Raw genomic sequence first — 27,597 nt, forward strand, 5'->3', positions numbered from 1 at the left:
GGTGGGGGAAAATTAACATTGGACTCAAGATATGCTCCCCAGAATATTAGAGCTAGAAAGGACCAGTGATTTTCAAACTTCTAAGCAGAGAATTTTTTTTCAGAAATGAAATATTAATCAGAACACTACTTCATAAAACCAGTAAAAGCAGAAGTATGGCCCACACCCTGGAGTTGCCTTCCCTCTTGAGGATCGTCAGGAACATTAGGACCGATGGTCTCATTGAGCTCCATGGTATAGAAGAACATTGAGGCCTGGGTCAGTGAGACTTGCCTGAAGCCCACAGAAGGGGTGCCCCAGATGTGGGACTGGAATCCACGTGGTGTGTGTCACAGCCCATTCCTCAAACCATGCTGCCACCTTTGCTCCTGTTAATACTAAGCATGACTTAAGTATTTGATCTTAAGTTAAATAGACCCTGGTGGTTAGCTCTTTGCCTTGGACAAATTACTTCAACTCTTGGATAGCCATCTTCATCATCTGGAAAAAGCAGACCTACCACATAGGTCTGATGTAAGAATTACTCAGCCTTAGGACACTTTAAGGACTTAATTATTATTATTATTATTACTACACCAAAGGCCAAATTTCATGGAGCTTTAAAGAAAGACTCAGGAACTAAAACTGTTTCATGTTAATTACTTCTGTCTCAGTAGTAGGAGGAGTGTACAGATACACAAAATTGTGTAGATTAACTCAGCCTTTTATCTGTTGATGCTTCTCTGGCCCAAAAGCTATCAATTAGTTTGTTTTCTTAGAATTTAGAAGGATTTCTGGGTTATTTGAATGCTCCAAATACTTAAAAAATGGTTGACAGCTTTCTGGGGAATTTACTTGGTGCCTGTGCTTTCTTTCAGTCTGGGTCCCACTAGGTAGGAAGTAGTAGCTTCTGAGCATTCTGTGATCACAAAGGGAAGGACCAGGGAGGAACCCAATAGGGAGGGCTCATCTCAGGCAAGGGCACCTCAGTGGCATTTTGCTATGGTTTTTCAGAGTTGCTCTTAGGACTACTGTAGTCATTTTTTTTTTTTTAATTTAAGGTATGCTGTTCATGGTGGAAACTATATTTCACTGGAAAGCAGTTCTTTAAAAGCAGGGACGATATAGCATTTCTATTTTCTCTTATTCTTCCTTGAATTATTTAGCACTGAGTTCTCTAGATGCCTATGTGATCACTCATTGGCTAAACAAATTTATTGAGTGTCTACTGGGCACTGTCCTAGTGGGACAGTAGTGAACAAAAATGATGAAACTCCTGTCCACCTTGAGCTTGTGGGTTCGAAGACTGCCAAGGGAATTATCCAAGGCTCTGATACCATTCTTTCGTAGCCTTCTGTGCCACAGGGTTTACTCGATAACCTTTAGGCAGCTATATTTAGATCACTTATATACCATGTTGAAAAGGCAAGAAGAATTAGTACCCAGTGTCATTGGGAAGAACTTCAGAATTGCAAAGGCAGTTTCACTGATAGTATCCTTATTTCCAATGTGCTATTAAAGATCAATGAAAATTGCTGAATTAATAAAAGTATTAAAAATGAAGGTCTTGGTTTTCATTAAACTGGATCCAATTGGCACAGTAACTAGGTAGCTAAGTAAAAAGTAAAAAAAAAAAAAAAGTAAAGTAAAAAAAGATGGGCTCGACTGTAGATAATTTTTATTTCCACCACTGGCTTAGAACTTTTAACCTGTTTTTGAACAAATGTATGTCCAAATCAAGCTGTCTCTCATTGTTCAGGAGCAGAATTGGACAAGAAAGTTAAAGATGCCATGGGTAAGGAATGGGCATGTTTTAGGTTTTGTTTAACGTGTAGGATCTGGATACTCACTGCTACCTCTCAGTGGCTTTTCTCAGGGTCATCCACACTTTCTAGAGTATACTAGAAGCGCATTTTTATTATTCGATTTCAATGTGAAAAAGAATTCACTTATTTGTCCTTTAATAATATAGTGGAAAATTGTATTTGCTTCGGTCTTGAAAATCTTTGTGCCAGATTTAAACTCAAGAAAACTTTTTCCCCTAAACGATTAATAAACTGCCACAAAATTGATGGAGATTTCCACAGATATATACTGTAGTTGGGAGATCACGGAGATACTAGAGTACAATTAGAAGTTAAAAATAACAAAATAATATTGTGGTTTTTAGTATTTTTGTTTTTTAAAGATTGCCCTTAAAATGTTGTGTTAAGCCTTATCTATCAACTTTGACCACATTATTATTTCTCATGTGATTTGAAGAGTAAGTTATATTTTCCAACTAGGTTAACAGTAGTTTTCTTTTATTTTTTGGGTATCTTAGGCTAAGCCATAATTTCATTAGGACTCCTTTTTGATGTTTTTTCAAGTCTTCACAGTAATATAGATACATAGTAACTTTCTCAAAATCCTATTTATAACGGTATGTAAATTAGAAAGATTTCCATTAGTTATTGCAGATATTGAGAATGTCAAAAGGAGAACATCTAACATTAGACTAGCAAAGCCCTGCCCTTTATTAAAAAAATTGGAAATTAACTTTGAATCAATATTGTCAGTCATCTGTAGATTATTTGGACTATTTAACAATTTTTGCTACCAACCTAATGGGCATAGAAAAATAATTAACAGCAGTGGCATCTGCTTTGAATGGGAGTTTTAAAAAATCCACATCACCAGAATAGTTAGTTAATCATGGTATGCAGATATTTTCACCATTACCTTTATGGTTTCTAGAACTGTAAGGCTGTGAAGACCTTTTTTTCTTTTTTTAAATTTTATTTAGGAGAGAGCATGCTCAAGGGAGAGGGAGAAGCAAACTTCCTGCAAAGCAGGGAGCCTGATGCGAAGCTCAATCCCAGGATCCTGGAATCATGATTTGAGCCGAAGGCAGACCCTTAATTGATTGAGCCACACAGGCATCCCAAGGCCTTTTTTTTTCTTTTCTTTTTTTTTTTTTTTTTGGCCTTTTTTTTTCAAATGGTGTTTTAGTGCATCTGTCCTGTGCCGAATGCCCACTGAAACAAAACCCGTTTGAAAAGTGCGTTTCTGAATATTAAGTATAGTGTGGCTAGAAAATATTTTGTATAATGAAGTCATCATGTGAATTCCAAGTGCTTAAGTCTTATTAAATTGGTTAACTTTAGTTGTAATGTTTTAATCAGAATATTTAGATACTAATTTTATGTTGATATGTGGTGGGAATACTGACTTTCAGAACAAATTTTATTTAGCCAGTTTTCTTGAATGTATGGCCCATGATTCATTCTTTTAATGGGAAGACTATAGATTTTGAGAGTACAATTTTAAAGTTACCAAGCACATGTTAATGTCATTAAATTACAGTATGTGTGTGCGCGTGTGTGCCATGTGAGCATCCTTTGCTTTGTGCTGCTTGCAGAGGTATGTTCAAAGTTACAGAAAGTCTGAGGAATGACACGTGTGCTGCATGTGTTTATTATATGTACCTGTTTGATGTTTTACTTAAGCTTGTGTCCTTCATTCTGTTTTATTCCTTCCTTAAAGCCGTGTGACTCTGGGTTTAACAAACAAAGACAGGTACAGAAACTTTCAGTGAAATCTATTCACTTCTTACTAGACTATTAGAAGCAATCATTGGCTCCTTCACGCTGGGCTGTTGATAAATCTGTGCTTATTTCAGTGCCTTGGATTTATTTTAATAGCTGCTTTCAGCCTTTGCATGGCACTCATTCTGGCTAATCAATTCTGAACTTATTTAATAAATTTACCAAAATGATAATGTTTCCGAGTATAGTTTTAATCTACTTACAATATAAAATAATACAGTTACATCAAGGTAATTCTAGTCTGTTTTGTTATCTTTGCTTTTCCTTGAAGAAATTCTAATTTGTATGCATTTTGAAGTTTATATTTAACAGTTTAAATAAACTAACACCTTCTATATTCAAATATCTGCATTAGAAATTTAAAAAATAAATTGTGATATTTGTTGAAATGATCTGTTCTAGATATATAGCAGGTATATATTAAGTAACAATGCATGATAAACTTGAAAGTATTACCATTCTTTGTGTTGTCAAAGTAATATAATTAGTTTTCTATTAATTTACCTGTTGAATTATTATTTCTGTATCACTTTTATACTCTTCTCCTTCCTTTTATGAGATTTCCAACCAAAAATCATTATTTTGGTCACTAAGATTGATTTAGTTTCAAAATAATTGTATTACATGTGATTACTTTAGAAAAGACCTGGCAGGTAATTACCATATCTCCTACTCAAAGAAGCATCTTATAACATACTTTAATTTACTGATAATTTACTCTTTATCTTCATAAAGCCCTACTTAAATCTAATCAAGGGCCAAGACTAGCTTTGATGGAGTTACTGGGATCTTACATTCACGTATGTGTCTATCTTATAAAATTTCTAAAAGTCATTCAGGGAATATATATTTTCTACATAATCCCCAATGATAAATTATGGGGTTTTTTGAGAAATTATGTTTTAAAATAACTGATAAAATGCAAGTTTAAAAGGCTCATAAGAGTAAAATTACTGGTCTTTCACAGGACAAGCATAGCAGCAGCAGGTCTCTGTTGCCGAGTTCTCAGATTCCCCTGTGGAAATAAGATACTCTAAACATTTACATTTCCCCCTAAGCTGGGAGAGTTCATTTGTTCCATGTCTATTATACTTTTCCTTTTTAGCACAGTCAGAAATAAGAGTTTTTTGGGGATTAAAAAAATTTTTACTTTAAAATAATTTGACTTAAAGAGAAGGTACAAAAATAGTGTTCCCTTCATGTTAGCATCTTTCCTAACTGTAGTATACCGTTCAGAGCAGGAAATGAAAATTGGTACAATTCTGTTGACTAACTATGGACTTTAATTTCTCCAGATTTTTTCACTGATGTCATTTTTCTGATCCAAGATCTACTCCAGTTGTGTTTGTTGCTAGTTAGTTCTCAGAGTTCTCTTGTCTGTGACAATTCCTTGGTCCTTCCTTGTCTTTCTTGACTTTAATTTGCCATTTTTGAAGAATCCTGGTCTGGTGTTTTGCAGACTTTTCCTCTACTTTGGGTTTGTCAGTTGGAGGTTCTGTATGTCTGGGAAGAGACAGACCCCTTCTCAGAATGTCCTATTAGAGGGTCTGTGCTGGGCCACAGTCTTACTGCTGGTGGTGCTAACCATAGTAAGTTGGTTAAGGTGGCATCTGCCAGATTTCAGCACTGTGAAGTTTTATTTTTCCCTTGTAACGAATAAATATCTTGGGAGAGAGACCTTGACCCCTCGGCAAATAACCTGTTTCTGCTTGTACTTTTGCCCATTAATTTTAGTATACTTTGATGTATCTTATATATAACTACTATTACTGTGGTGTTTTCTTAATGACAATTTTCTCTTTCCTTTCACATTTATTAATCCAACTCTATAAGAAAAAGCTATCTTTTATTCCTCATTTATTCAATGATTTATTTTCACCTATTCGATTATTTCTATCAGTATAGACTCATTCTGTATAGAATAAGCTATAATCCAGTATGATAGTTATTTATTTTTGTGATCAAACTGTTCTTTTGTGATTTTTGAACCAAGAATATATAAAGTAGAAACATATCTAGAGAGAAGAGACAGGTTAAGGAGTAAGAGTGTTTGGAAGACTATTAAAGTTCATTTTAAATATTATTCAGCAATAAAAAAGAATGAAGTGCTAGTACATGCTACACATGGATGAAGCTTGACAACATTATCCTAAGTGAAGGAAGCCAGATACAAAAGGTCACATGTTGTATGGCTCCATTTATATAAAATGTCTAGGAAAGACATATCTGGAGACAACAAAGATTCCTAGTTGACTGGGGCTGAGGCTGGATGTTGGAGGGATGGAGCATGACTGCTAATGGATACAGGCATTTCGGTTTAGGGATGTGAAAATGTCTTAAAATGAATCGTGGTGATGGTTTTATAACTATGCAAATATACTAAAAACCATTGAATCATACACTTTAAAAGGGTGAATTGTAGGGTATGTGAATTATAACTCAATAAAGCTGTTTAAAAGGAAAGGAAGATAAAACAAATATGGTTATTAGAAATTCATAGAAAGCATTTTAAATTTCCATTGTAAATACTGGAAAATTAGCACTTTGAATACTGGCTATACTCATTCAGGCAGAAATTAGAACTATGTATAGAGATATGAAAACTAAATTATGGAAATACTAGTGTTTTGTTATTACTATTTTTGAAGCATTGTACCTCAGACCATATACTATATGGCATATTTAAAATTTATATTTAATTAAAAATAAACTGAGTAAACGTATTTGGTGCAGGATATTCCAAATCATTAATTTCAGGACTTTTATATGCTCATCTCATACTTGTTCACTTGCTGAGACTCCCTGTCATAAAATGAATACTCCAACTCCCTGTTCAATATGGTCTTATCCCCTTGCTATATTTATATGTAATATAGATGTACGCTGTATATATGCTATTTGTATATATTTACTTACCAGTTTGTACGACAGTATTATTTATGCTTTTACGTTACAAATAGAGTTTAACAACTGGCTACTAGGCAGTTTTGGCTGTGTTACAGTGTACTTTTGTCCTCAGTATGGTAAAAGAGGAAGTAGAAAATATAAATACACATCCTTGAGGATAGGATAAATTGTACTTATTTTTTTAAGGTCAGATTGAATAATAAACAGGGCAGATCATTTGGAACATTCTCCTTATCTGCTATATGAGTTGGTTTGTCTTCTCTTCATTGTGGTTATAGTTTCTTTAAACTTTTCAAAAATAGACAGTTGGAATAAGGAAAGTAGGAAGTTGTTAAGAACCTCATAAGTTAGGGTTCTGGCCCAAATCTTCTACTAACAAGCTATTTATTCTGTGACTTTGAAGCTAAAACTTAACCTCTTTAGACCTCAGTGTCCACAGCTGTAATTGAGGTGATTTGTATATAATGGGCCAAGGGCTGGTACTTCTTTCGTATGTCACCACATTCACAAAACATTTTTCTTCTAAGTAAATATGAGATTATTTATTATTGTGATTTTTCTTTTAAATAAGACCAAATTTTAATGGATTGTATTTACTTTTGCATGTGTTAAGTAATATTGAGTAATATTGTTGTTTTATATTTATATGCTTATATATGGATTCTTAAAGGGAAGTTTTAAATTCCTTGGATATAAAATATCAAGATCTGAAAACTTCAGCTGTCATAGACTATTAAGGTAGTATGTAGAGACATTTAAAGCTGTTTACTGTAGGTACTTAAAAATTATTTCACAGATTTTTATATTTTTACATTTTGTATTTTTATAATATATGCATCAGTAGTTTTCCCTCTTTGTTCCTTTTCTTTTTTTTTAAACCCCTGCTCTTAAGGGCTGCACCCTGTTCTTCCACAGTCAGGCTGCAAACATCTGACAAGTTGGCCTATACTTGATTCATGGGATGTTCTATCTTCTTAGAACAGTGGTTGTTATCACACTGTATTTTCAATAATACAAGCTACTCATTAAAGTAAAACAGTAGCTAAATCTATTCAGTAATGGCATTTTCTATATTATACACATTTGCTGTTTTTAATTCTAGTTTGAATATTTGTTATTAATCAGAGTACTTCACAGTGCCACTCCACGAGTGTTTCTGTCATGTGGTGCATACATCTGGCATTAAATGCTATTCACACGTGTATTTTTCCGTGGCTCATCTAGGGGTCAGGCCCAGCCTCAGGAGCAATGATATCACTGAATTCAATGAATGTGGATGCAGTATGTGAGAAACTGAAACAAATAGAAGGGCTGGACCAGAGTATGCTGCCTCAGTATTGTGCAACAATCAAAAAGGTGATGTATACACTTACCTGCTGACTCGAAGCCTGGCTGAGGGCATGGGAAATTGGGCTATGTTGGACAATGAACACTTTGGTTTTAGCTTCACAGTTAGGGAAACAATAACTCATGTCTCCAGTACGCAGCATAGAATGTTTGAAGGCTTTTTTTTTTTTTTTAAGATTTTATTTATTTAATCATGAGAGACACAGAGAGAGAGAGAGAGAGAGAGAGGCAGAGACACAGGCAGAGGGGAGAAGCAGGCTCCACACAGGGAGCCTGATGTGTGACTCGATCCCGGGACTCCAGGATCATGCCCTGGGCCGAAGACAGGCACCAAACCTCTGAGCCACCCAGGGATCCCTGTTTGAAGGCTTTTTATGCATTATTTTCTTTGATTGTATTATTTATTTGTGACTTAATAATTATTAGAGTAAACCACACTTGCTTCATTTTCCCCAAACCGTCATTTTCATGTCTTTTTTTTTTTTTTTTTTTTTTTTTTTTAAATTTTATTTATTTATGATAGGCACACAGTGAGAGAGAGAGAAGCAGAGACACAGGCAGAGGGAGAAGCAGGCTCCATGCACCGGGAGCCTGACGTGGGATTCGATCCCGGGTCTCCAGGATCGCGCCCCGGGCCAAAGGCAGGCGCCAAACCGCTGCGCCACCCAGGGATCCCATTTTCATGTCTTAATAGGACTTAGGAGTGTGTCCCATTTGATGAACCTCATAGGTTTGGTTTGTAAAGCTAACACATTTGGGGAAGTTTCTTTCTTTGTAGATCCTGTTCTTGCCATTCTAGTAGCTACCACAAAGTTGGACAGTGATGCCTGGGATTCAGGGAAGGCTTCCCATATTATACAAGGCTGCATCCCTGTTACAGTAAATATTTCCACGAAATACGCTTTTTTATGCTTTTTCTAGCAGAGAACTACAGTAAAGTAGAACATTAATAACAAACCTCTACTGTTTATGTACTTTAAAGAATGGCATCTAAAATGTTTTGTAAAGAATTACGAGCAGGTATAGATAGCATGTTACTAATCTCAACCTACTTTATTTACATCGGTTTCCTTATGGATCTGGTTAGTGCTAATCCCTGTTTGCAGATGCATCAAACACTGCTTTTCCGAGGTGCAAGCCTGAGTCCTCTAGGTAGCCTGGGCATCTCAGGAATGGGTGAGACCTCCAGTTTGAGTCCTTGGCATTTTGTTTCCATTATGATAGCATATTCTTCCCACTCAGCTTTACTGGCGGCCCTGGCTTTCCAGGCGCGTCTTGACACCTGGTCTCTGAAGTGTTTCCAGCTGCCTTGCATTTCTGCAGCAGGACCTCTGTCACAGGCCTGCTCTGTACACTCGTATCTTCAGAATTAACCTGGAGACTGGAGACAGGAAACACGAATATTCGGTTTTAAACACGAATATTCCATAATTTTACCATAGTTAATAAAGCCAGGTTTTGTAGTTTGTGAAATCAGCAAGCTACCTATTAATAAAGAAAATTCCATCTGTTCTTCTTTGGGGGAAATTAGAATTACAGAGACCCTATAGTGATACAGTCATTTCTGGTAAATTTAATAAATTGGGAAATTAGTGGGTGGACATTCTTTATGGCTGAAGTTATCTAATATAATTGATAAACAAGCTTGTCAGGGCTTACTTCATTTAGAACTTTGTCTGTGACTGATGCACATACAAGGACAGATGTCTTTGTCCCGTCCCGGGAGCTTCCTTCGTGTTCATATTTTACAAGATTAGAGGAGAAGAACTAACGGGTTTTTTTATTGCTCATGACAGGGTGTAGGTAGTTTTGGAAATAGTTGGGAGGGTTAGCTCTTAGGTTGGTCCCTGAGGAGTGATTTGTTTTACTTGTGCGCCTAGGACTCTTGGAAAAATACGGCTGATGTTCAAAGTCAGCTGGTTTACTATATTATTACATAGGATGGTAGTCTTTTTTAGGTCAATATTTTCTAGTCTGTAATAACATTCTTAGTACTAAATATAAATGTACTTTTTAATCACTAATAATTCAGGTATCTCATATTTTGTCTTTATCCTTGCATTTATTTTTATTCAGGCAAACATAAATGGCCGTGTATTAGCTCAGTGTAACATTGATGAACTGAAGAAAGAGATGAGTATGAATTTTGGGGACTGGCATCTTTTTAGAAGCACAGTAAGATATCTTATATTTATAGAATTATTTATAGTATTGTATACAGCAAGTAGTAATCATTATTGGTCCAAACTGCTCTTTTTCTGCATTTTTAAAAAACATGTAAAAACTGTTTTACACTTACATACAACCCTTGTTTGTTCTGTCATGCAGAATATACACAGCAACATGTGGCAGTCTTTGTCTTTGGGCATTTCACTTGGAAATTTGGGGAAGCGGTGACCTGCAGATTTTCCATGCTTTCACTGACAAAGGCTTTCTCTGTGACCTGCCTCGAGTCAGGCTCCCTAAGTCTCGACCTTGGTGTCTGTTCTTCTCAGGCCTGCATCGCCCAGTTTTAGCAAGGATCATGTTAAGTCATTTTAGAAACAGTCTTTACCCTCGCCATCTGATCATCCTTGGTACCTGATCAAACTCCTCATTCCCACCTCCCACCCCCAGATGACATCTGATCACACTGGCCTGCCTTTGGTGGGAATCCTGTCAAGTTGGTTCAGCAAGAACCTCCCCCTTAATCTTGATGTTTCCTCTTAGCAATTTTCTACCCACTGACCCCGACCCCACTGCCTGCTATAAATGCCCGCTTGTCCATTTTGCTTTCTGGATGGAGGCCAGTGCTATCCAGAGGTTGCTTTTCCCCAATTGTAGTAGTTTCTGATTAGAATCTGCTTTCACTGCATTAGCTACTGTCCAGCGGTGGTTCTCTTCAACACACTACAGTTGAGTTGTTTTGTTCTCCAGTTATATTTTATTTAAACTAAAGTAATAATAACAAATGGACATTTTTAGAGTATAATATATATATGATGGTTTTGCCATTACTTCTTTTAGTATAATTGAAATGAGAGGTAAGCAGATATATTATTTCAAATTCATTAGAAACTCACAAGAAGTCTGCTTTCTCATTTTCATTATAATAACTTTATAATGTTTTATGTTTAAAAATAATTTCTAAGGCTTCTAAAATGTGATTTGTCGGTGTGGATATTAATGTTATTTTTTCCTTCTGTTTAGGTACTGGAAATGAGAAATGCAGAAAACCAAGTGGTCCCTGAAGACCCACGTTTACTTAATGAAAACAGCAGTGGCCCAGTTCCTCATGGTGAATCTGCTCGTCGCTCTTCACACAACGAATTGCCTCATACCGAGCTTTCCAGTCAAACTCCCTACACACTGAACTTCAGCTTTGAGGAGCTGAATACACTTGGCCTTGATGAAGGTGCTCCACGTCACAGTCATCTAAGTTGGCAGGTATTTATTAAATGTCATTTTTCATATTACTGAAGAGAAATAGGGTGATTTCAATTCACTGAGAATATGTTGGTGCATTTATGTAGTCATTTGGAAAATACTTAATGAGTACTTCAGTGAACAAGACAGAGGGCTCCCTATTCTTGAAGAACTGTATTTTTCTGAAGAGAGCAGTGAGTAAAAGAAAGAAAAGCAATAAGATCATTTTGGAAATTGGTAAGAACTGTCAAAACAATCAACTAGGGTAATGGCACAGAGAGTAAATGAGAACAGGCCTGCTTTAGTTAGGCTGGTTAGCAGAGTTCAGGCTTCACATGTTGTTATCTTGTTAAATTCATCCATTGGTGGCTAGGATAGGATACATCTCTAGTGGAAAATTGCCACATATTATCCCTTTGAGCAGCATAACCTGGTTTTCAGTAGCTGTACCCAGTGTTTATGGAAATTCATTTTTTTATTATCTGATTATGGGTGTTTCTTCTTTGGATGTTCTTAGCAGACAGGGGCAGGGGAGGATCAGGAATTAGGAGGAAAGTGAGAGACACATGAGAGGGAGAAAGGAGAGAATAAGAAAAATAAACTTGGGAAAAACAGAGAGAGCATGATGCAGAAAAGAAGAGACAAGCCCCGGAGGAAATACAGTGAGTAGCTAAAGAGAAACTGTGCTGACAGGGAGCTCTATTAGGAAAAGCAGCACCTGGTAGGTCTGCCATTTTTAAGACAGTTTGGTTTGGCTTGGTAGTAAAAACATTTTTTGTTATCATTATCTTTTTATATTACCAGGTACTTTTTCTTGATGGGAAACCATTTTATAATTGGGTACTGATTGAGATAAAAATTCTTTTATAAGAAGATAAGTTCACGCCTGACCCTTTTGTCCCTGTGCTTCTGCAGCAGTGCTTCCTTTCTTTTCCCTGGGATTCCTTTTAGTGTTTCATAAGAAATCCTCCTTCTGTGCTTTTCCACACTTGGTATTTCCTCCTGTGACCTGGAAACTGCAGGCCTTTCCATGCATGCAACAACTCTCAAACTGCTGCTCAAAATGTCTTGTAATCTCAGAGTATCCCTTGCACTTTTAAAATGATTGAAGACCCCAGAGAGCTTTTATTTATGTAAGTTGTATCTGTCCATATTTACTGCATTAGAAATAAAAACTGAGAAACTTTAGAAATATTTATTTAAAAATAAACCACTTCTATGTTAACATAAATAACATTTTTATGAGAAATGACAATATCTTCCAAAACAAGACAAACTTAAGTGAAAATGGGTTGGCTTTGCACAATCTCTTTAATTTCTGGTTCACTAGAAGGCGGCCAGAGGTCCCCTTCCCCCGCCCCCAACAATCTGCTTCTGATTAAATCTCTTCTGACCTCACACATCGGGGAGCCTCTATGAAGCCCCACCAGACACTCTTTGAGGGAGAGTGAGAAGCACTGTTAACGTCCTGTGCCGCTCCTATGAGAATTGTTTGGACCTCCTGGGTACCCGAAGTCCTGTGTACACAGTGCATTTGAGAATAGACAGTGGGGATCCCTGGGTGGCTCAGCGGTTGGGTCTGCCTTCCATCCAGGGTGTGATCCTAGAGACCTGGGATCGAGTCCCACATCAGGCTCCCTGCGTGGAGCCTGCTCCTCCCTCTACCTGTGTCTCTTCCTCTCTCTCTCTCTCTGGCCCTCATGAATAAATAAATGAAATCTTAAAAAAAAAAAAAGAGAGAGAGAATGGACAGTGGCTCCATATAGTGTGAATCCAGTAGCAGGGGACCTTCTCGAGGAGAGGGGTCATTTTCTCCCTGTGGGAGGAAGACTCTTGGCCTTATTTCTGCTTCTTTGCTTCAGCCTTTATCGTATACCTTCCTAGACTTCCTTGGTTCTTTTTCTTCCATTTCCCTCCTCTTTTTCCTAATCTGTATTCTTTATTACTCCCCTATTAGCTTTTCTGAGATCTAAAGCAATTCTAATCCCAAAGCTTCACATCGGAAATCAAACTTTTAAAAATACTTCATTTCTCTGTTTACTAGGACTTGACTGTTGGCCTCATGGCTTCCATTTCTGTTCATTTGGATTCTGTATTTGTCTTTTCTTTTGTACTCTATGCTTTATTCCTTTTAAATTATTACTATTATTTTGGCATTTAGAGTACATTTTCTTACTCAATTGAAATTACGTTGTACAGGTTGAGAAAGCTGCTTTTTTTTTTAATTTCAAGGACATTTAGTGAATAATTATTTTTTTCTATTTAAAAAATTGTTTAAAAATTCCAATTAGTTAACATACAGTGTAATATTAGTTACAGGTGTACAATATAGTGACACAGCACTTCCATACAATAACCAGTGCTCATTAGGGAAAGGTTCTTTTTAACATACATTGAAGACTTGAGTATTTTGTGTTTGAGATATATCTTAACTCTAATCTTTGTCTTTTCTAAGAGAAATTTTATCAGCAAAAGTGACTTTTGCCTTAAATAAAAGCTAAAAGTTTGAATTTATAAAAACAGATGCTAAGCTTATTTGTTAATACCTTTAATTATACTTTTAAATATTAATAATAAAATAACTTTATTAAAACTTATATAAAGCTTTCTAATAACAGTAAAATTATCCATAAGGTCTCAGCATTTATTAAACTGTTATGTTTAATTCTTTATGTAGAATTCTTTTAAAAGAATTTGGTATTTTGAGGACTTTAAAAATTCTGAGTGTACATATATATTTCCTAAGCTGATATTTATTATGCCTTTTTTTTTTTTGCTTATTTGAATTCTTAAATTTATTTTTTTCTGTCTTCACAGTCACAAACTCGCAGAACCCCAAGTCTTTCGAGTCTCAATTCCCAGGATTCCAGTATTGAAATTTCAAAGCTTACTGATAAGGTGCAGGCCGAGTATAGAGATGCCTATAGAGAATATATTGCTCAGATGTCTCAGTTAGAAGGGGGTACAGGTTCCACAACAATTAGTGGCAGATCTTCTCCACATAGCACATATTATATGGGTCAGAGTTCATCAGGGGGCTCCATTCATTCTAATCTAGAACCAGAAAAAGGGAAGGATAGTGAACCAAAGCAAGATGATGGAAGGAAGTCATTTTTAATGAAGAGGGGAGATGTTATAGATTATTCTTCATCAGGGGTTTCCACTAATGATGCCTCACCCCTGGATCCTATAACTGAAGAAGATGAGAAATCTGATCAGTCAGGCAGTAAGCTTCTCCCAGGCAAGAAGTCTTCAGAAAGGTCAAGTCTCTTCCAGACAGATTTGAAGCTTAAGGGAAGTGGATTGCGCTATCAAAAACTTCCAAGTGATGAGGATGAATCTGGGACAGAAGAATCAGATAATACTCCACTGCTCAAAGATGATAAAGATAAAAAAGTTGAAGGGAAAGTAGAAAGAGTATCAAAGTCTCCAGAACACAGCGCTGAGCCGATTAGAACCTTCATTAAAGCAAAAGAATATTTGTCAGATGCCCTCCTTGACAAAAAGGACTCATCTGATTCAGGAGTGAGATCCAGCGAAAGTTCTCCCAATCACTCTCTTCACAATGAGGGGGCTGATGATTCCCAGCTTGAAAAGGCAAATCTCATTGAGCTTGAAGATGATAGCCACAGTGGAAAAAGGGGAATACCACATAGCTTGAGTGGCCTACAAGATCCAATTATAGCTCGGATGTCCATTTGTTCCGAAGACAAGAAAAGCCCTTCTGAATGTAGCTTGATAGCCAGCAGTCCTGAAGAAAATTGGCCAGCGTGTCAAAAAGCCTACAACCTGAATCGAACACCCAGTACTGTGACCCTGAACAACAACAGTGCGCCAGCTAACAGATCCAATCAGAATTTTGATGACATGGAAGGAATGAGGGAGACTTCCCAAGTCATTCTGAGGCCTGGTTCCAGTTCCAACCCAACTGCTATTCAGAATGAAAACCTAAAAAGCATGACGCATAAGCGAAGCCAACGTTCAAGTTATACAAGGCTTTCCAAGGATTCTTCAGAGCTCCATGCAGTGGCCTCTTCTGATAGTACAGGCTTTGGAGAGGAAAGAGAAAGCATTCTTTAAAAGAAACAAGCAAAAGCAGAATAGTATTACTATACCCCTATGACAAAATTGACCTGAGTTTATAATGAATCCATCCATGTGCGTCATCTTTGTATGTTTCATTCACAAATAATGAATGGAAAGGTCTTTGGTAAAAGAAACACACTATACAACAAAGGAGAGTATAAGAAAGGGTGGTTTATTAATCAGCTTCCTCTGTCTTTTTAATTAGGTAAAAACTCACTATTGTTATTGTACCTTTAATTGGCACATGACCCCCGTAAAATTTTTTGAGACAAGATCTGAGTATAAAGATAAGTCAGAAATATTTTCTTAGATGGAAAGGGTGTGAAAATAGAAAGGTAGAGACTCTCTCTTTGTACAGCATTCACTTGTCAAATATTCAAAGGAAGACATGGTGTTAGGTGAACTAGAATCAAATTTTGCTCTTAGAGGGTAACAGATAAAAGTTTATAGGTTATGGAGTAGTCCAGAGACTAAATGCTCTATAAATTGAGAACCAATGTTGTATATAATAGACAAATTGTTTAACAAGGGCTTTAAAAATTGATAAGAAGATGAATGAATAGTACTCAAAATGAAGCCCCAGTGATGAGACCTTTATGAGCTGCTAGGAGAATGGTTGTGGGGAGGGGCCAAGAACCTCCTTAGGACCTGGATGCTCTCCTCCAAATCCCAGATCTGGCTACAAGTACCAGCTTGAGAACCAGGTTGAGAACCTGGTCTCTTCTGTGACTCTTTTAAATGGTGTGCCCAAGTTTCTTAGCCTACCAATGAGGAAAAACGTGAATTCTTTCTCTGGAGAATTAGAAAGACATGGGTAATAATAGGATCTAATAAATATTCATAGACCAAAAGAATGAGGAAATATATCAAAGATCAGTGTCACTTGACAAATGACAAGGAAATATTAAATTAGGTAAAATTAAATTATTGCCCTCTATACCAGGGTAGAGTATATCTGTCTACTTCAACTATTCCAAAATTAGCATGCTGACCCTAGGGGAGGACTATAAGAAAGGGTATACTTCTTTAAAAAGTTTAAAAATGTAACAAAGCAAGAGTAGGAAAGCAGATAGAACTGATGAGACTTTCCATTTATTGTTAGCAGGGTTAAGAGAATGAGCACATTTAAGTATCATATGGACTAGAAGTGGACCCTGTAATCATGCATTGAATTTTTTTGTTGTTTTAGTATAGGTTATTTATGTAGAATTAATTTTGGCAGTATATCCTCAGTCACAGATAAGATCATAGAAGATGAGATCATAGAATGTGCAATTACCCAAATTTAGTGTTACATTTGTGATGGTTTTCACTTAATAGATTTTTATTAATATGATGAATAAATTATTTAGTTGACCAGTCAGTGCACTAAATAGTTGCTGTTTTGGGTTTCATTGCTTTGATGTTTGAGTATAATCTAACATTTCCTTAAAGTGTTTATTTCGCATGACTTTAACAAATGTTTTTAACCAATTTAAAAAAGGCAGGATGTTATTCACATATATTGAACTGTTAACATTTTAGTATTTATAGTGCTTTCATTTGCAATATTGTATAATTAGTAATTACTTCAGAGGCAATATTTTGTTCTCTTTCCGGTGAGTAGATGCAGCCTATTATCATTGTAGTACATTCTTTACACTGTTTGTGAAGTTAATACTAGAGTATTAAGTGTACAAATAGATTTAGAAAACAATAAAAAAATTGCATGTTATTCTGACTCATGAATTTTTATTCACTACAGCAATGATGATTCACATTTTGATTACAAATAAAAGAGTAATTTGTGTGTTTGTTTTGTCGTACGTGTGTACAGTTTGTGAAAAATGTTCAGGTTCATGTAGCAGTCACACAGCTGGCTGTTTGCTGAGCTGCCCCTCTAGTCTTTTGGAGAGAGCATGGCTCCTAGGTCCTTGTGGCTGAATGGTGCTGTACCGCAGCATTAGCGCCCAACAGCATGACTCTGTACTGTGCATTTCTGTAGCTACAAGAAGTAGGTTGTCCAGATATCGATTTAATTATTGTATGAGCATTATGGAAAAGTTTTCTTTCTCCTACTGCTACAGAAATTGACAAGCCAGATGGCTTATTGAGTCACACCATCATTCCTTTGAATCTGTGTGTCTATGTGTGCGTGTATGTGTATCTATTTATACTATATAGCTCAGTCTGATCCTTACATATACAAACTCTGCTTTAAGCTGGGTAGAAAATGATAGGAAATAAAATTGGTGCTTTAATCTTACTAGTCTTACTTCAATTCTGTATCACTTAGAGTTTTACCATATTTTATAAGCCATTTTACCTTCACCATAAGCCACAGATAGTTCTGTTCATTGAACAGAACATTAAGCCCAGTCACTCACCTTGGACATGTGGAGGGTACGTATGATTATGGCCCTCCTTCAGGGGATCCTGGAAATGGAAGGAGCTATTGACATCTCTCAATTGATAAACAGTTTTCACAATGCTGAACATGTGAGGTCAGCCCTCAAATTCTGGGAAAATTAAGCATTTGTATCTGAACCAGCATTTCCAAAATTGATGGGAAAATCTGTTTTGTGTTTTATTTATGTGAGTTTTAGATAGCAGTCAATAATTTTAATTGCCTAGCCAAGTAATTTTAGAAATTTATTTGTTAAAATCCTCAACTTGAGAACTCTTTAGATCATTTGCATGTTGTAGTGCTGCAGTAAAATACATTTGTAATCATTTTTTCCCTTACAAATACTAACCATTATAAAATGCTGTTTGAATGAAATTAAATTCTTTATTCTTCCAGCTAAAATACTAAACTTAAAAAGTTTTTTACAACTACATAATTTTTGGTTGCACCAGGAATTCTCAGCCTATTTAGAAGTATCCCAGAGTTTAAAAATCCTTGAATTCCTGGCTCACTCTTGAGTAAATCAACACAACTACCCTGAGAAAAGGGAACTAGAGGTCACTGTCCCTTCACTTTGTGGATGAGTGACATTGAGGGAAAAGCAGGTAAAAGGGAAGGTGTGATGAAATTAACTTTGGCGAGCACTTGAGACTGAACATCTAGGCTCCCTTATTGCCCACCTGCCTTTCTAGATTTATGCTGACACTTGGCAGAAGGGAAGAAGCAGGTGGGGAAACTTTCTTGCTTGGGGATACGGGTGAGGGCTGGCTAGAACGATTGCGTTTTTAATTTCCTGGCGGTGGTGCCCCCTATCCTTCCTACCCCATAATTTCAAGCATAGACTATAATAAAATTAATTGAAAAATAGAAATTTAACAGTGAGCCCACACTGGATGGTCTTTTAATGGTTCAGCACTTCAGAAAGGTTGAGAATCCTTGGTTGAGAATGATTAAGTAGAAAGAGAAGTTAAAATCTTACATAATTTTAAACCCTTTCATGTCTAGGAAGAAAATGCGGCCCTTGAGATAGATACATCTTCAGAGGATCCATTTTAAACTAAGGTATGTAAAAAATGAGTTTTCACACTCAACTAGGTTTTAAGCCAGCTGTTGGACACAATTCTCGCCACCTAGAGAATTTATATGCTTACTACTTAAAGAAAAACAGAATTAAGTAAGAAACATCCAAAACCATCGTTGGAAATGAACCACTGTCACCTACACGGCCAAAGCTTTGTAAGTAAAATTACTAGTAAAGCACAGCCTTGGTTTACACTATCCTGAGTCTGCTGTGCCAGGTCCCTGTGGTGGCTGAAAGGCTTCACTAACGTGCTCTTACTCAACTCGGAACAGAGAACTGCTTGAATGGGGCTTGGGTGGCGTATGTGGTTGGCTCCATCCTGAATTTCCAGGTACAGTGCGGCATTAAGAAAATAAAGGATTCATAAGCATATAAAAAGGGTCCTGGAGAAGGAAGAGCAATTATGTCCAGGACTCTTTGAAAAGTCCATAAACAGTCAACGATTTATCTCACTGGAGTGAAGACCAAAGTTGGCAGAAACGTGTTACACAATACTGTGTGATAAAGACGGTGTGATTGTTTTCGAGCACACAGTATTCTGATGTGCCTGTGTAGTGTAATCAGCAGTCATTTGTTTACAGAGAACACACGTCAGTCCTGAATTTTCTGAGGCTGAATATGGGTTTTGTAGTGCTATTTACACCAGTGATAGACATCAGGAGCCCTTTCTTAGTTTTCCAAGATTTAATAAAATGTGAAATGATAAACTGAATTATTAAAACTTAAATAAATGACATTTTACTTTTAAAAAGAATATAGAATTATATGCTCCATATTCAAATTAACAAGCTGTTTGAAATAATTAGGATCGTCTTGATTACCCACTATCATTTTCTAATTTTAACATATATTTTATACTTATTTACCTTGTTTTCTTTCAAGGCTACAAGGGCTCTAGATCTTAGTACCCTGCCCGTAGACCATTTCTCGTGACAATTCGGTTAGCTTCTCACGGTCGGCTTCCTCACCAAACCTAAGGGGGTAAAGAAGATACTACCTACCACTCAGTAATCCTGCTACACAGTCGCTGCAGAAGAGATTTGTTCACCTCTACCAGTTTTCTTTGTTCCTAATAGCTGTAAAACTTAGTTTTAATGAGTTTTCCGCTTATGAAATTCTAGATAAAAGCCCAAATGTATAGCAAAAAGCATGTAAATGAACTCAACATAACCTGACATTTCATATCTTCTAGCATCTTCTTGGTCAAGTAGCTAATACAAAGTTAGATTGTTATTTTCAAAATTATAGCTCCTGGCACTTGCACGTCTTTAGTTGATTCTGAGAATTCATACACTATGTATTGTTACAGTTAATGCGCATTAAACTCCTTGTATTTAAAAAAAAAAAAAAACTCTTTCTTTCTGAGCTCTTTGTGCTTTTCTTCCTCTGCCTTTAACCTCACTTCTTTTTGCTCTTTTTTTTGTCTTAAGTGTTTTTTTTTTTACCTCATATATTCATCCTATTTTACTATAAAGCGTTCCTTAGAGCAGAACAACAGGACAGTACCTCAAGACGGCTTTTAGACTAAATCTGGGATTTCAGATAGCCAGTGGACATCCAGTCAGTCCTTGTCCAGTGAGTGAATAAAGGTTACGGTAAACCTGGAGGATCTGCCCACAAATCCTACAATGTGTCTTAAAAATGCAGAGTTGGAAAGCCTTAACATGGTGGCTTTGTGCTGTATAGTGCCCTACGGGCCCCCAGGGCTCCCCATCACCTTGTACCTGCCCTGCTTGCTGTTCGGGCCCTGTCCACTGTCCTGTTTGTGGCCGTGGGGGTCTGTCATACACCTGGCTTTGTCAAGAACTCTTGGGGAGGAGGACCCACAGCCCATCCCGAGGAGCCCCACCACTTAAAAGAGTGCCAGGGCTGTGGGTTCCACGTGGGTGTGTTTGTAATCCTCATGCCCTTTAAGCCCTTGGGTTAGTACTTTGTGGAGGTGCCCATCTCAGCAGTTAATGTAATTGTGGAGTCAAATCAAAATGCTTCACCATAAATCCATCTTACTTTAGGGAGTTGAAAATAAATAACCTGGCATGAGCATGATTTCTCAGAGCCCCCGGAGGATAAATCATTATAATGAGAACATTTAATACCAGGGCCATCTCAGAGAACCTGGTATGTAGGTTTACTCTATCTATAGCTCAGTCTTTCAGCCTTTCTTTCAGTAGCATTATTATTCTCACTGAGCACCCCTCATTGCTCTCTGCCATTTCTGTCTCTCACGTTGCTCACTCTCAGTTTGAGCAAGACTGAGCATGTTATTTGGGGATTCTATACTGACTATTACAGATGAGTGGGCCAGTGCATGTTGTTTGAGAATTTCTGAATAAGGTAGGCTAACAACCCCCTGATCTCATTGACTTAATACAGTTAAAGTTTATTTCTTGTTCCTGTGACAGTTCACTGTCCTCTAAGTTGACATAAAGACTCAGGGACCCATGCTCCTCCATATGTGGCTTCACCAGTCTCCAAGGCTTCCGAGTCCTCTGGGCCATCTCCTGCCGTGCGTGGACACAGAGGGAAGCAGAGAGGGTGGAGGACCGCACAGAGTCCAGTGCACATGGTCCAGGACTGGAGGTGGTGTACACCCCTGCCAGGGGCCTCCCTGAGTCATGACGCAGCACCGGGCTGCAGGGGAGGCTGGGATGCTGGGTGAACTGCATGCCCTGCAGGGGAGGCTGGGATGCTGGGTGAACTGCATGCCTTGCAGGGGAGGCTGGGATGTGAGGTGAACCGCATGCCCTGCAGGGGAGGCTGGGATGTGAGGAGAAGCGCTTGCCCTGAAGGAAGAGCAAACGTTTTAGTGAGCATGTAGGAGCCTTTCCTACTTAGATACTTGACGTGAATGATCTGTGGCAGATGAAACATTGCGGCTCATTTTGTTTTCAACTTTAATAGTTCCTTCTTTTTGTGGACATTTCTATTAAATTTTCCTTTGTATGCAGTTTTTCCTTCTGGTAGGGAAGTCCGTTAAAATCATAACACCTAACCTAGAAGAAGGCTTTTAGGGCAGGTTGGTTTTCAATAAGCCAGTTCCTTCTGGACACTGGAGAAACCTAACAGATTTCTGACAGGGACCGATTGCAGGGAGATCTAAGCAGTGTGACGAATGGGAAAAGAATGAAGTTTCACAACTCCTCTAGAGTGCTCTTCTCTCCAAAGACTCTCAGTCCAGAATCCATTCTCTGCAATCTCTTGCTCCTAGAACAGGGCCCACAGTGACTCTCTGAGTTGCTTTTCCCATGGTGAGAGATGGGTCCGTGTGCTGCTGCGGGGGGAATGCTGCTTCCCAGAGAAGCTAAGCCCCCTGCTAGCGACCATCCCTGTCCCAGAAATAGTGCTCCCACCCTCAGAAGTCAGTGGGAAATTAGACTTCAGGTCCACAGTTTTGTTTTCAAATGAACTCTTCAGCAATCTGCTCCATTGACCGCTTGAAAGTTTTTTCCTACCAGTATTTTGTGGGTTCAAAGATGCACGTTTTGTCACATCTTGACTTTTCCGAAATGTCTTGACGACCGACATCATTAATGGCAGCATTTTCCCTTAATGTTTCCGAAAGTAAGGATATACCCTACAGTTGATGGAGGCCTGTTAGAGTTGATAAAGCACGATATGACTTCACTATACGGCATGGTCACGCTGGATTGCACCTTTAGCCAGAGCAAATGAGCTAGTGATGATGTGTATCTAACTGACCTCCAAAAATCAACATCTTGTGCTGAATATTTGTGTCCTCCATTATTACTCATCCTGTATTCATTTTGGATATTTAAAATATTGTTAGGCATTTATTGTAATAAAAATAGCTTACGTTTATTGAACACACATGCACCTGACAATATTCTAAGAACTCTACATGTATTAACCAATTTAATCTTCACAATAACTTCATGAAGTAATTACTATTATTCTCAATTTGCAAACGAGAAACTGAGTGACAGAGAGGTTAAGTGATTTCCCAAGGTCACACAGTTACTAAGTGCTGAAGCCATGAATCAAGCCCAGGCAGTGTGTCTCCAGAATGTCCCCTCTTCGTGCTACGTTTATCTTTATTGTTCTTTAGCTCATTAGGGCTGAGTCAATTCTTACATATTCTGAGATAGATTTTAATTTTAGCTTTATTTGCTGTATCATCATTGTCTCTTTGTTTTAAAATAGAGTTCGGGGTCTCTCAAAAAGCTGTTTTGTTTTAGAAGGATAAAGACCTAGAAAAAATCTATAGCCATGTAAATAACGTTTATAGAGAAAAAATTGTTTAACATCAAACATCTTTGTTCCAATTATTTTGGAACAATGTTGGATTTTTGGTTAAAAATTTATTGACTTCTTTAAAAGTATTATTATTATTATTATTATTATTATTATTATTATTCATGGATTAGACCATTACATTAAAGTTTGCGCATTATGTTGAAAATATTTATTTTATTTGCAGACTTGTTATATGGCTTTCATACACTTGTTCTTCTTTATGTCTATTATCAACATACTATGTTAGATTATAATCCTAAATACCACTATATGTGTTTTTAATTTAAATCCTATTATTTACCAGAATTAATGCTTAATAAATGTTAATAGATAAGTAATATATGTCTATTTAAAAATCATTACTGCAGTAGAGTTTTTTTTTTTTAAGTGACTCTGGTCACTGCCTCCTAAGAAGATAAGAAAGGAAAATAGGCAAAGCTGGACTCTTTGTATTTCAGAACAACTAGTCACAATGGCAGGAAGCTAATAGATACATCAATAATAGTGAGTAGGCAGTGCATTGAGATGGTGGTCAGGGGACAGCCCAGCTTTATATAATTGTCTGCCTAATAATGTGAGTGCTTACTTGAGCCAGATACTGTTGTAAGCAGTTCACATGGGCTAACATTACATTCTAACCCACCGATAAAGTAGATCCTGTTATCATCTCTACCTTATGGATGCAGAGACTGCAATGCAGGAAGTTGTAACTTTTGCATAAATTTACATGCATTATATATTTATAACTGTTCCCTAAAACGCTGGCGTTAATAGTATTATCTTTGTTTTTGAGAAACCTGAAGATTCTAGGGTTGGAGGCCCATCCCATCCCCGAACCCCCACCCCCAGGATCATCCAGCAAGTAAACAGAACAAAAGCACCAACCTGGGTTTTCTGCCTCCAGATTTCCTGATTTTCCCATGAAACACCACATTGCCTACCTCTCTTCCCCCAGTACCCCTCCCCGGGCGCTGCACGGGTCTGCAATGCTTCCGTTTTCCATATTCCCTTGTCAGAGAAAATGTTAGTGGAGAGCAGTAAACCCATCCGAGTCCTCACACTCAGCTGAATGATTCTCAGGTTTCCCATAGGAGCTCTCACATGCTGCCTCGGTGCTGTTCCCCGGAACTCAGCAGCTTTGATGCCTGGCAGTGAAGGAGTCCATCAGGTCATCCCACACCTGCAAATCCTCGAGTATCTCAGAATGAGTCCCCTGTCTGGCTACGTTGTCCTCATTGACAGGATCTCCTGAACTGAACTCTATTCATTTGGTATAAATGACCAAGTTGAAATGTCGAAACTGGTTGTGTGTGTGTGCGCGCTTGCATGTGTATGCAATGTATGTGTATTAAAATTTCACCTTGGGTACCTGGGTGGCTCCGTAGGTTAAACGTCTGCCTTTGGCTCAGGTCATGATCCCAGGGTCCTGGGATCGAGTCCTGTGCTGGGCTCCCTGCTCAGCTGGGAGTCTCTTTCTCCCTTTCCCTCTACACCTCCCTTCTTGCTTGTGTGCTTGCTTGCTTGCTTGCTTGCTTGCTTGCTTGCTTGAATAAATAAATAAATAAATAAATAAATAAATAAATAAATAAATAAAATCTTTTTTGAAAAAATAAAATTTCACCTTGCCAGATAGCTGCTTTGATTGAGCCCATCACTGAATTAGGGGTTGGCTGGCCAATCCATCACTGGTGAAGGAACCCAGAACTGAGTGGCAGGGCTTGAGTGATAGGCCTGGCAGAGAACAGGGAAGGCCAGGTCGCAGCGTGTGGGCTCCAGCCAGACTCAGCCTTAGCGTTAGGTCAAGAATTAGCGGCTCACCCTGGACCCGCACACCCATCAGGAGCCCTCTTGCAGGTGGTCCCTTATCACTGGAAACAAGGTGATCTTCCCTCCGGGACCTGGAGGCACTATTCAAACTTCAAAGCAGCCACTGAATCTTCCAGAAGTATCCCCTTGTGCCTCCCTGGAGGATGGGGGATGGGGCTGAAAGTTTCACGCTTCTAATCATGGCTGGGTCTTTGTGGCGATGGGCTGCATCCTGAAGCCATCCAGGAACCCACCGAGAGTCATCTAAGGCAAGTTGTGCCTCCACCCCAGGAAATTCCAGGGGATTCAGGAGCTCTGTCAGGAACCTGGGTCAAAGATCAAATATATACATATATTTTATTATATATATATATTTTTTCTTATTGTGCCACAATAATAAAGCAAATATCAATGTAACCACAGAAAGGTTAAGAAATAGAAACTGCCAATATCTTAGACGCCTTGTGTGTGTCTCTTCTGGAAGTACCCCAAAAGTACCATTCCCTTGCTTGAACTATCCTCTCCTTGCTTAGCTTTATGATGTTACCACTTGTGTCTCTCTCCTAGAACAATTTTGTCCGCTTTTGATCTCATACAAATAATATCACTCATAGTATTTATGTATGTGATTTGCTTATGTGTGACTATTTTGATCTCATATAAATAAAATCATACTTTGTATTTACCCTTGACGTGCCCTTTTCATTGAACACTGAGATTTAGCCGTACTGCTGTACATAGTTATGAGTCGTTAATCGTCATTAAAGAATAGTATTCTATGACATAAATATTTATAACTTCCCTATTTACCTTATTGGATATTGGGTTGTTTCCCATTTTTATCACAGTGTTTGTACAAATGTGTTTCACATGTCTCCTGGTATACAGGTGCAAGAGTTTGGGCTTTTTATGTACAAACTTCTGGGTTTGAGTTATTTCTAGAAGAAACATGCATTTTTGTAATCAGGAGAATAGTGCAAACAGAAGAGACTCTCCTAGGTTTATTAGATCTCTGAACCTCCCTTGGGTACATCTGTGTCTAGAGTGCTGTGACCATCATAACAAAGGTATTTGGAGCTGGGAGCAAGTGTCAACAGTGAGTGACAGCACAAGAAATTGCTGTTTGGAAACAGACCAAAATTGGGACCTTTCATTTTGGAATGATGTAAGGAAAAAAATAACTGTGACCCAAGGCATTGGCCTTGCGATGGGTATGGCCAGGAAATCGTGTATGTGTGCAGAAATCCCCAGAACTCCAGACCTCCCCTTCCTCCAGCACCGGCGGGACACCACCTGGATGTGGGCAGTCATCTCCTGTCCTGGTCTAACACTGACCTCAAAACTGTTCCCCCAAACCAACTCTCCCTTCTGTGTTTTCCTCCTGGTCATTGGTGCCATAATGATGTCCTTAGTCAGGTTCAGAAAGCGAGTTATCTTTGCCTCCTGTCTCTCCCAGCCTCTCGTCCCATCTATAACCAAGCTCTTAGCTGTCCTCTGTAATGTTTCTCCAGAATTGTCCCTTTAGGGTGTCTTCACCTTGAAACTAGCCCCCACCGTCACTTGCCTTCCACTTCTTCCCTTCTTCATTGACTGCACACAAATATTGACAGAGCCCCCAAATCACGGCGTTCATCATTTCCTGCTGAACAGTGGTGATGCCTCTCTGGCCACGCCAGGTATCCAATTATAGTGACCTTCCAGGGATGCTCAAGACTCTTCAAATAAGTTATGGCCCCAATTTACTCCTGTGCAAATTGATTTCTAAGGTAAAGTTGCCCTCTTACCTAGATTTTCCTGAGTATTACAAAGATCTTCAGAAAACTAAATTCACAGAGGATCCTTATTTTGTGGGTTTATCCTCACTTCATCCATGCTCAGGTGTGGGCTCTTCTCTTCCTCATGTGCTCGGTGCTGTATGTTCTTGGCACGATATCCTATTGAAATGCAGTTGTCTGGGATTTCCCTTAAAGCTTGCTTAGAAACTTTTCACAAGCCCAGGGAGTGTTATTTGTGCCCTTATGCATGCAGCCACCACACATGCAAGGTATGGGGACGAGAGTCAAACTGGAACTTGGTGTGTAGCGAGTAAACAGAATTTTTTGCTGAAGGAGTTGCAGTAAATTGAAAAGTAATTGGATCTCAAGCATTTTAGATGAATTTAATGAATGATAGGTGATTAAGAATGCTATCATATTACTTAAGGAAATAGAAGAGTCCTAAGCTTAGCAACATACAGAAGCATAAAGTTCTCCAAAGAGACCTGAAAAGATTTGAGTCTAACACCCTTCATTTGTAAATTAAAAAATCGGACTCAGAGTGTTTCCCAGCATGTCACAACTTGTTTCAACTTGCAACAGCATTAATCTCAACATTGTTTAAACTGATCTTGTTCTAGCAGCCTTAACAGAGGACTGCATTACGTCGCACTGGCCTAAAAAGAAATGACCATTAGCTGGAGTGAAGAGCATCAATGACCATGTGAAGTCAGTTTCTCATGTAAACTGTAAATACATAAAAGGAGATTTGATTGGACACAAATGATATCAAAAGCGAGAGTGTGACCCTGAAAATTAAACAAGGTACAGATGATATCGATGATCATCCAAGTAAACAGTTGGCGACACTGTCATGAAAGAAGTAAGACCTGTGATTCTAGCAACGAGACAGGTGCTGGGAGAAGAGTTGGCTTTTGAGAGCCACTCGTGTTCTGAAGGACAACTTGAACCCAAGGTAAGACTTCCCCCCCCCAAAAAAAAAAA

General features: G+C 38.1%; 1 protein-coding gene across 16 annotated transcripts in view; it reads left to right on the forward strand.

Moving 5' to 3' along the window:
• KIDINS220 (kinase D interacting substrate 220) overlaps positions 1–27,252 on the forward strand; it is a 107,646-nt gene extending 80,394 nt beyond the window's left edge. For 4 of the 16 annotated variants that reach the window (XM_041754472.1, XM_041754475.1, XM_041754474.1 and 1 more), the window contains 4 exons: positions 7,698–7,829; positions 9,897–9,995; positions 11,010–11,246; positions 14,043–17,025. In XM_041754472.1, coding sequence (XP_041610406.1) covers positions 7,698–7,829; positions 9,897–9,995; positions 11,010–11,246; positions 14,043–15,305 — 1,731 coding nt within the window. In that variant the 3' untranslated portion in view covers positions 15,306–17,025. Of the gene's footprint in view, positions 1–1,738; positions 1,775–3,504; positions 3,538–7,697; positions 7,830–9,896; positions 9,996–11,009; positions 11,247–14,042; positions 17,026–18,702; positions 18,760–19,660; positions 20,066–24,112; positions 24,496–27,233 lie in introns of those variants that run through there. The other 12 variants (XM_041754483.1, XM_041754482.1, XM_041754485.1 and 9 more) reach the window with 8 other exon arrangements.
• Positions 27,253–27,597: the final 345 nt, after the last annotated feature.

The sequence above is a fragment of the Vulpes lagopus genome, chromosome 5 (assembly GCF_018345385.1).
Source record: "Vulpes lagopus strain Blue_001 chromosome 5, ASM1834538v1, whole genome shotgun sequence".
Lineage (NCBI taxonomy): Eukaryota > Metazoa > Chordata > Mammalia > Carnivora > Canidae > Vulpes > Vulpes lagopus.